Source organism: Pleurodeles waltl, chromosome 1_1 (assembly GCF_031143425.1).
Source record: "Pleurodeles waltl isolate 20211129_DDA chromosome 1_1, aPleWal1.hap1.20221129, whole genome shotgun sequence".
NCBI classification, from domain to species: domain Eukaryota; kingdom Metazoa; phylum Chordata; class Amphibia; order Caudata; family Salamandridae; genus Pleurodeles; species Pleurodeles waltl.
In genome coordinates this window covers 566,145,947-566,155,979 of record NC_090436.1, presented here as the reverse complement: position 1 = coordinate 566,155,979, position 10,033 = coordinate 566,145,947, and the positions used below count along the sequence as shown (strand labels likewise).

The window sequence follows — 10,033 nt, the reverse complement described above, 5'->3', positions numbered from 1 at the left end:
AATGTAGAAGTAGGTGTCCTGTAAGTCCAACACCACTCTCTATTCTCCAGGGCAGACAGGGCTTGAGTGAGTGTGAGCATTTTGAACATCTCCTTCTTGAGGACGTAATTAAGAGGGCCCAGCCTAGGTTAGGACGAAGGCCTCCATCCTTCTTGGGCACTAGAAAGTAGCAGGAATAGCAACCACAACCTACGTCTGACTTCAACACCCTCTCTATCGCTTCCTTGGCCAAGAGAGCTATCACTTGGTAAAGTGAGATGTTCCTCCTTCAGTCTTTCACAAGTGGGTGGCATAGGTGGAGGGGTGGTCATGAAGGGGAAGGAGTAGCCCCTTCAGACTATCTGAAGAATCTATTAGTCTAATCCTATAGACCTCCAGTGGGTACCCATGATAACAGGGCAAACTTAAGGGTCTTGAGGCCGCTGCTGCTGGGGGTAGAGGACTGTCCCAACCCCACAGGGTCTCTGGCTACTATGTCCTCGACCATGGAGTGTCTGGGAAGCTTGCGCACCATGGTTGCTGAGAGGGTAAGGACGTAGCTGGAAGCCCCTTCTGTGGCCTCGACAGGAGTGAAAGGTAGACTGCGGTTGGTGAGGGGTCCACGGAAGGGCCCAAGGACATGGCCTTAGTCCTGATGTCCTTGAAGATCTCCAGCAATGAGTCCGCCTTGCCTCCCAACAGGTGGGAGCCAAAGGGCATGTCCATAAGCAAAGCTTGGACATCCCCTGAAAAGCCAGTTGTTCTCAGCCTGGCATGGCGCTGTAAGGTCGCCATTGATGAAACCGCTCTGCCTAGCAAGTTGGTGGTATCCAGTCCACATCTGATTTTGAACTTCACTGCATATCCCCCGTCAGCAACACTTTAGGAAATTATGGTCCAGGCCTCCTCCATGACCAGTGGCAGCACCTGTACAACCGAATCCCATAGGGCATCGAAGTAATGGCCTAAAAGGCACGCAGCCAGGTTGGTTGAAAAAACATTTTTGCCTAAGGTGTACAGCCTCTTGGATCCCCCATCAGGTGCAGCGGTAGAGAATGCGCAATGATTTACGCAGGAGGTGGAGGCCTCGATGACCAAGCTCTCTGGGGTAGGATGTTGTGTGAGGAACTTTGGGCCCCCTGGAACGGGGCAATTGTAGCAGGCAATAGTCATGTTCACAGGAGCCACTGTGCTGGATTTGGACCAGGTCTTAAGCAGGACATTCATAAGGCTTTATTAAAAGAGAGAAGCAGTTTGGAGGGGGTCACTCCAGGCTGAAGCACCTCTGTCAAGACATTGGTTTTGACTGAAACCAAGGGCACTTCAAGGTCCAATACCTCACCCGCTCTTCTCCCTACCATAGCAAATGACGATCCCTCCTTCGTAGCTATGGTAGGGGTAGAAAGCATGAAAGTATCTGGGGAGGTGTCTCCAGTCTACTGGCCTCTGCCTTGTCTTCACACCAGTCCATGTTGGGGTCTAAGAGCTAGTATTCTTCAGGGTCTAGCAACTCTTCCCTATCCTTCCCGAGTCCTAGCTCAAAGGAATAGGACTCAGGCTCTGACCTTGGAAGCACAGCTCGAGGTGTCATCGTAATTGGTATTGGACAATGCCACTTCAGCACACTGTCTGAGTGGGGGATAAGAGTGGGGATGGTGCTGCCAGAAGGTGTGGGTGGCACTGGGGGCATCAGCATTGGAACTGGTGTGAGGGGCGATAGAGGTGGCATGACAGACACTGGTCCAGATCCATCCATGGATCCAAGGGAGCCCACTTGCGCCAAGGGTGAACTTGCCGGTTGAAAACAAGTAGGGTGCCCTCCTGAAGTCACGTGGCCCAAAGGCGTGCCAGCTGGAGAACTCACGGAGTTGGGGGGATCACTCTGGCTCCCAGAAACTCATGGAGGCTTGGAGCCAGCGCAGGCTCAACCGTGGAGCCAGGTGTTGTGTGATGACACTCTCTTGTCTCGTCAGAAGATTGTGACAGACAATGTGGTGTCGAAGACATCTTCGACTTCCTGTTCTTTTTTTTGTGGGACTTACCAGAACCCCTGGACGACTTTGAATGCAACGAAGATCTTGGGCTCTGTGACTGATCCCGGGACCTTCTCTCAACTGGGATCGAGACCTTCGTGGCATTGCATGTTAAGTGGCAAGGAGCTTGAGGGAGCTCTCCCTCTTGGCCATGGGATGCATGGCATGACAGTCGCACGGCAGGTACCAGAAGCAAACAAGGTGCAGGTCCATCGCTGGCATCTGTCGGTAACAGGAGCTGCAGGGCTATACATTGGCCTTCCTAGTAGATGGCACTTCCATACTAGGAGAAGATTTTCTCAAAAAAACGTTGACAAAAGTCAAAAAATCTCTCTTTGGATCTGTGCTGACTGGCGAAGAAAGAAAAGAACTTACGCCAGCGCACTGGAGTGGCTTCTATAGAGGCACCACCAACCTCACTTCCGGTGGAGAGAGCACTGAATGGTGCAATCTACCAGCACACAGGGTTACTGCTCACAAAACATTTCTGGATCCAGTATGATGGCTGGGGATAATTCTAAGGTAAGGAATTTGTGGGTTAGAAGTCTCTATGAGGTATCCTTGTGACTTCTCGGAGAATGGCAAGGGTAGGACAAAGCCTGTTTGGACATCTAATGTATCTTTTGGGATTTTGACTTATTCAACTACTTAGACTGCGACTAAGACCTATCATTAAAACACATTTTTTGTGACTTCCCTAAACAACAAAATCCAAGCAGAATAATCTTAGACCAGTTTTTCTTACTGCTACCCTGTAGAACAAACAGGCATTGTGTAGGCCCCTTCAGGAAGAAATACACCTGGCTCATTCTCTCTCATGTTCCTTTATTTGAATGGCATTTCCGATTGTGATTATCCATGTGTTTTTATGTTTACAATGATAAGGGCTGTTTTCCTTTTAGTGGGGTTTATCAGTTATTATAGGTATAAACCCAAAACAGGTTAGTCTAGTTATAAGCTTTTTGTACAGTAGCACTGAGTGCTGAGAAATGTGCAACTTGTTTTTATTTTAGTTTTTTTGATTGACAAAATACCATGTAGTGTATGTATGACTATCTGGGGCTCAGCAAGCTAGGATAACATGTAGAAACTTCAACTCTATGGTTCCATTCTGAAACGCTAGACTCTTTCATTCTCCAAGGTAAAAAAACCTACTGACTGTTTAAAACTTCAAATTTAGTAAAAGAACTGCAATTATACTAGATATTCCCTCTAGTTTTCTGTCATGAAACTGCAAAGCAATGAACGAGGGCTTGGATCTCCTTCCAACATAAATTACAACCTAGCTCTATTAACTTCTCCAACACTTTTTAACTATTCTTATGCTTTGCAAAAAATATATCTGAACTGTTGCTTGTCAGCCTGAACATTCCATGATTTCGAAAGAAGGGGGTTGGGTATGTATTAAGATTTATTTGAAATACAGAAATGCTTTATAACAGAAAATAATATCCATTTGGCCTAGTAATCCCTTGGCTCTGGCACTATACTTTCCTTAATGTTTTTTGCTGGGCAACAGATACCGTATGTTGGTCCACATTATGTAACTACGGGCAAAGGCATGGTAAATGAAAAAAAAATCAAAGTACACTGATACTAATGCTCTGCGAACACTTTATTACACAAAGTACATTCCGTTTCTGAAAATAGTGTTCTAAACAGTTTCACCATCTAAAAATTAGACATCCCAGAAACACAAAACCAAAAAGAAACCCAAAAAACAACAAAATAAAAACATTTTAAATAGAGAATTTTTCTTTTTGTCCTTGGATGAAATATAATGTGATTTTAAAAAAATAGAAGAAGATTTAGCAGCTTCATTTCCATGTGGCACGTATCGCTATACTGCAATACAGTAAGAACGCTGAACAGGAAAGGCACAACAGAACAAAGAAATTTGGCAACTAAAGTGCTATTGGGAAATGCAGTGTCAAAGCAGAGATAGGCTTGCCTACAAACACAGGAAAATACAAGCGACCCTCTAAAATAAAACTCTACATGATTAACTAGAATCCTTGAAGTCAACACTGCAATCCTAGCTGATACTTTTCATGATTAAGATGTCCACATGAAGACTGCAACAGCACTGGCAATAAAACACCCATACACATCCCCCCACAACAGAAATAAAATAAACATGACAATGTACAGCCCACGGAGACTAGTACAGTTACAGTTAAATACACAACCTTTAAACGTGCTAAGGAAAACAAAAATAATCATCTGGCATTCTTGGTAAAATCGCTGAAAATAGAAATTGGAGACGAGTCTCAGGATGAGGAAGCTGCTGAAGGGGGCAGTGGTGGTGGTGGAGGTGCAGAATATTCCTCCTCGGAATCCGTGCCGTCATCTTCGTCTTTCTCCTGATCACTACCCTCAGTGCTCAGGCGGTCGAAACCTTTTCGACTGTAGCCTTTATGACTTGCAAAGAAGTTTCCCAGGTTTAGGCCTCCACTGCCCTTGCCTACAAAAACAGAATTACCAATTATAAAGGTGAGGTTAAAAGTCAATAGCTCTTTTGTGGCTTAGTGAATAAAAACACGAACGAGTAGTGTGATTTGAAACAAATGAAGACTAGAGATAGAATAGACAAACTGATTAGGGATTAGTTGAAAGGTAGGCCCTGGGAGTACCGATTAACCTTTAGGCCCTCTGTACAAGCTGAACCAACAAAACCACATCAGCTATTCCACAGCTGACATTTCTGATAAAGGTACAGTAATTTCCAGGAACAATATTACCAAACAAACACCACTTTTGTTCATGTGAATGTGAAATTACTGAGGTAATCCATGTTTAGTCAACAATTCTCACGCCCAGATAAATTCCGCCTGGTTTTACCAAGTAGAGTGTGTATGGGGCAAAAAAGTAAGGTGCAGGTTTTTCCTAACATCCATTACCAGCAAAATTAGTATTTTCAAGGCATTTGTAACAAGGGCATATGTGTTGTGTTCCACAGGTTACAACGTTTGGTCCACTATTTTCAAGCACATTCTGACGAGCAATGCGTTCACCTTTCCTAGTGAAGCAAAATTAGACGGTATTGTAAGTACAGAACAAGAAACACAGAATGAAAATTGTTCTAGAATTCCCTGAAGAACAAACTGACCAGGTCAGATTTAATGTATATGTTGGCTTATGTACCCCCTTAGGCCAAAACCAATTCAGACACTCTACACACTGAAAAATAAAGCTCATTATTAAATTAAGAAATTGATGAATATATTTAAGCCTGTAGACAAACCCAAGAATCAGATGCTTCTTAAATATCATTAATGAAGAAGGACAAAAAGAAGGAATTGGAAACCATGAAAGGGCAAAAGACTCTTGATGGTCTACTTTCAAATCAAATCAAATCATTAGCATTTATAAAGCGCGCTACTCACCCGTGCGGGTCTCAAGGCGCTAGGGGAAAAAGGGGGGGGTTATCGCTGCTCGAACAGCCAGGTCTTTAGGAGTCTCCGGAAAGCGGAGTGGTCCTGGGTGGTCCTGAGGCTGGTGGGGAGGGAGTTCCAGGTCTTGGCCGCCAGGAAGGAGAAAGATCTCCCACCCGCCGAGGGACAGCAGCGAGTGCGAGGCCAGAGGAGCGGAGGAGGCGGGTGGGGACGTAGAAGCTGAGGCGTCGGTTGAGGTATTCCGGTCCCTTGTCGTGGAGGGCTTTGTGTGCGTGGGTGAGAAGTCGGAAGGTGATCCTTTTGCTGACTGGGAGCCAATGCAGGTGTCTCAGGTGTGCGGAGATGTGGCTGCTGCGGGGTATGTCGAGGATGAGGCGGGCCGAGGCGTTTTGAATGCGTTGCAGGCGATTTTGGAGTTTGGCTGTGGTCCCGGCGTAGAGGGTGTTGCCGTAGTCCAGGCGGCTCGTGACGAGGGCGTGGGTCACGGTTTTTCTGGTGTCGGCGGGGATCCAGCGGAAGATCTTGCGGAGCATGCGGAGGGTGAGGAAGCAGGTGGAGGAAACGGCGTTGACTTGCTTGGTCATGGTGAGAAGAGGGTCCAAGATGAAGCCGAGGTTGCGGGCGTGGTCTGTGGGGGTCGGTGCGGTGCCGAGGGCCGTGGGCCACCAGGAGTCGTCCCAGGCGGACGGGGTGTTGCCGAGGATGAGGACTTCTGTTTTTTCAGAGTTCAGCTTTAGGCGGCTGAGCCTCATCCAATCTGCGACGTCCTTTATACCCTCTTGTAGGTTGGTCTTGGCGCTGGCGGGGTCCTTGGTGAGGGAGAGTATAAGTTGGGTGTCGTCGGCGTAGGAGATGATGATGATGTCGTGCTTGCGTACGATGTTGGCGAGGGGGCTCATGTAGACATTGAAGAGTGTCGGGCTGAGAGATGAGCCTTGGGGTACGCCGCAGATGATCTCGGTGGGTTCTGAGCGAAACGGAGGGAGGTAAACTCTTTGGGAACGGTTTGGAAGGAAGGAGGCGATCCAGTCCAGGGCCTGGCCTTGGATCCCGGTGGAGCGGAGGCGGGTGATTAGGGTGCGGTGACAGACGGTGTCAAAGGCAGCCGAGAGGTCGAGCAGAATGAGGGCGACTGTTTCACCGTTGTCCATCAGGGTTCTGATGTCGTCTGTGACTGAGATGAGGGCGGTTTCAGTGCTGTGGTTGGTTCGGAATCCGGTTTGTGAGGGGTCGAGCAGGTTGTTGTCTTCCAGGAAGGTGGTCAGCTGTTTGTTGACGGTCTTCTCTATTACTTTGGCTGGGAAAGGCAGAAGAGAGATGGGGCGGAAGTTTTTCAGGTCGCTCGGGTCAGCCGTAGGTTTCTTTAGTAGGGCGTTGACTTCGGCGTGTTTCCAGCATTCGGGGAAGGTAGCAGAAGAAAAAGAAGAGTTGATGACGGTCTGGAGGTGCGGGGCGATGATTTCGTCGGCTTTGTTAAAGATGAAGTGCAGGCAGGGGTCCGAGGGGGCGCCGGAGTGGATAGAGTTCATGATGTATTTGGTTTCTTCTGTGTTGATGTGGGTCCAGTTGTTGAGGGTGATGGCCGGGGATGCGGGTTCAGTGGTGTTTGGTTGGGTCTGGTGTCCGAAACTGTCGTGGAGGTCGCTGATCTTGCGATGGAAGAAAGTGGCGAGGGATTCGCACAAATCCTGTGAGGGCGTGACGGCGTTGGCGTTGGCGCTGGGGTTGGAGAACTCCTTGACGATGCTGAAGAGTTCTCTGCTGTTGTGTCTGTTTTTGTCCAGTCTGTCGGTGAAAAAGTTCCTTTTGGCAGCGCGGATCCAGTGGTGGTGTTCGCGGGTAGCGTTTTTGAGGGCGGTCATGTTGTCAGAGGTGTGGTCCTTGCGCCAGGCTTTCTCAAGGGCGCGACAAGTTTTCTTTGATTCTTTGAGGGTGTCAGAGAACCAGGGAGGTTTTTTGGTGTTGGTCTGTCGATGCGTGCGTTTGAGGGGAGCAAGGTTGTCTGCGCAGTTGGAGATCCAGTTTGTGAGGTTGAGGGCTGCGTCGTTGGGGTCGCTGGTGAGGGTGGGTTGGTTGGCAGCGAGTGCGGAGAAGAGTTGCTCTTCCGGGATCTTGTTCCACTGTTGACGAGGGATGGGTTGAGTGCGGAGGTGGCGGGTCTCGCGTCGGAATGTGAAGTGGACGCAGCTGTGGTCGGTCCAGTGTAGGGCGGAGGCGTGGCTGAAGAACACGTGTTTGCTGGCGGAGAAGATAGGGTCGAGCGTGTGTCCGGCGATGTGGGTGGCGGTGTTCACCAGTTGTTTGAGGCCGAGGTTGGCGAGGTTGGCGAGCAGGGTGGTGGTGTTGGGGTCGTTGTTTTGTTCCAGATGGAAGTTGAGGTCGCCTAGGAGGATGTAGTCCGGAGAGGCGAGGGCGTGCGGGGAGATGAAGTCGGCGATGGCGTAGCTGAAAGGGGCGCGTGGCCCGGGAGGACGGTAGACGAGGGATCCTCTGAGGGTGGTCCTCGGGTCAGTGCGAATCTGAAAATGCAGGTGTTCCGCGGCGAGAGGGGTGTCTTCGGTGGAGGTGGTGACGCTGATGGAGTCTTTGAAGACGATGGCGATACCTCCTCCTGCTTGGTTGGTGTGGTCTTTTCTGGAGATCTTGTAGCCTTCGGGGATGGCGGTGGCGATGTCTGGAGCAGAGGAGGCGTTCATCCAGGTCTCTGTGATGAAGGCGACGTCCGATGCTATGGAGTCCAGGAGGTCCCAGAGTTCAACGGCGTGTTTGTGGACGGAGCGAGCGTTGACTAGGATGCACTTGAGGTGGTTGATGGCGCGTGGGGTCGTGGTTGTTGCGTGGTGGAAGATGCGTTTGCAGGAGTTGCAGGCGAAGGGTCCATGGGTGCGTTTGGGGTGAGCTTGGAAGCAGGTGTTGGAGCGTCCTGGGTTGAGGGCGTGGAGGGTGGTGGGGTCGTAGCGGATCAGCGGGGCTTGGGAGAGCTGGGGACCAGGGGTCGTGGCGCTGGGCGCGGGCCAGGCGCAGACGGGTGCAGACGGGTGCAGACGGGCTAGCCTCTGGCGCGCCTCTGGCGCGCCAGCGGGGCGCCCGCTGCGCAGTCGCTCATCGGCCGCCATATGAGGTAGGAGGGGGGGGAGGGGTCAGCTGGGGTCGAATGGGAGCTGGGGGGCGGGGGCGTGCAGGAGGTCGCGGCGGGAAAGCGCGAGGGGGGGGAAAGGTAGAGTGAGAAGAGCTGGGGGAGGGGGGTTTAAGGGTGGAGGGGGGTGAGTGTTAGGAGGTTTAGGAGATTAGGGAGAAAGATAGGAGTAGGGTTGTGAAGATAGGGGAGGGGGGGTTGTAGAGGTGGGTGAGGGTGAGAGGTAGAGTGAGGGGATAGGAAGATAGGTAATAGAGGGGGTGGCGGGAGGGGGGGAGAGATAGAGAAAATAGATAGATAGAGAAATCGATAGATAGAGAAATAGATAGAGAGATAGGAAGATAGGAGGGGGTGGAGAGTGAGGGAGTTAGATAGTGGGATAGAGAGATAGGTAGGTAGGAGGAGTGAGGGAGGTAGATAGTGAACGGGTTAGATAGGGGAGATAGAGAGGGGGATGCGAGTGAGGGAGGGGGATGAGGCAGGAGCAGGAGGGCAGGCGCGGGGAGAAGAAGACGGAGGAGGCAGAAGAGCCGAAGGCGGAAGATAGAAGACAGAAGACCAGAAGACCGGAAGAACAGAAGAACAGAAGACCAGAAGACCGGAAGGAGAGAAGAAAGGAAGACCGGAAGAACAGAAGAACACAGAGGAACACAGAAGAACACAGAAGAACACAGAAGAACACAGAAGAAGATACAGAAAACGAAGAACAGAGGGCAGAAGACCACAGAAGAAGATGAGGAGGAAGAGAAGAAAAGAGAGGACGGGGAAAAGAAGAGTACAGAAGAAGATTACAGACGAGGAGCGAGGAGGAAGAACAGAAGAACAGAGAAGAAGAAAAGAAGAAAAGAAGCAGGAGCAGGAGAGAGGGTGAGTAGCGCGGGGCAGAGCGAGGGGCTGGGAGGTGGGGGGTACTTACTGTGAGGTGGGTCTCAGGAACTCAGGAACCTGGAGGAGCTGGAGGAGCTGCAGCGGCAGGGGGAGCGACCTACCCTTGGGTCAAGGGTCGCTACCACTATCGCGCAGCGGCCGCCATATGAGGTGGGGGGGGAGGGGTCAGCTGGGGTCGAATGGGAGCTGGGGGGCGGGGGCGTGCAGGAGGTCGCGGCGGGAAAGCGCGAGGGAGGGGGGGGACAGGTAGAGTGAGAAGAGCTGGGGGAGGGAGGTTTAAGGGTGGAGGGGGGTGAGTGTTAGGAGGTTTATGAGATTAGGGAGAAAGATAGGAGTAGGGTTGTGAAGATAGGGGAGGGGGGGTTGTAGAGGTGGGTGAGGGTGAGAGGTAAAGTGAGAGGATAGGAAGATAGGTAATGGAGGGGGTGGCGGGAGTGGGGGAGAGATAGAGAAAATAGATAGAGAAAATAGATAGAGAAATCGATAGACAGAGAAATAGATAGAGAGATAGGAAGATAGGAGGGGGTGGAGAGTGAGGGAGTTAGATAGTGGGATAGAGAGATAGAGAGATAGGTAGATAGGAGGAGTGAGGGAGGTAGATA

At 50.5% G+C, this 10,033-nt stretch overlaps 1 protein-coding gene across 15 annotated transcripts in view; it reads right to left on the bottom strand.

Moving 5' to 3' along the window:
• Positions 1-3,609: 3,609 nt before the first annotated feature.
• Positions 3,610-10,033, bottom strand: part of PAM (peptidylglycine alpha-amidating monooxygenase) — a 1,007,326-nt gene continuing 1,000,902 nt past the window's right edge. For all 15 annotated transcript variants that reach the window (XM_069226162.1, XM_069226060.1, XM_069226139.1 and 12 more), the window contains one exon: positions 3,610-4,476. In XM_069226162.1, the coding sequence (XP_069082263.1) occupies positions 4,283-4,476 (194 nt within the window). In that variant the 3' untranslated portion in view covers positions 3,610-4,282. The remainder of the gene's footprint in view (positions 4,477-10,033) is intronic.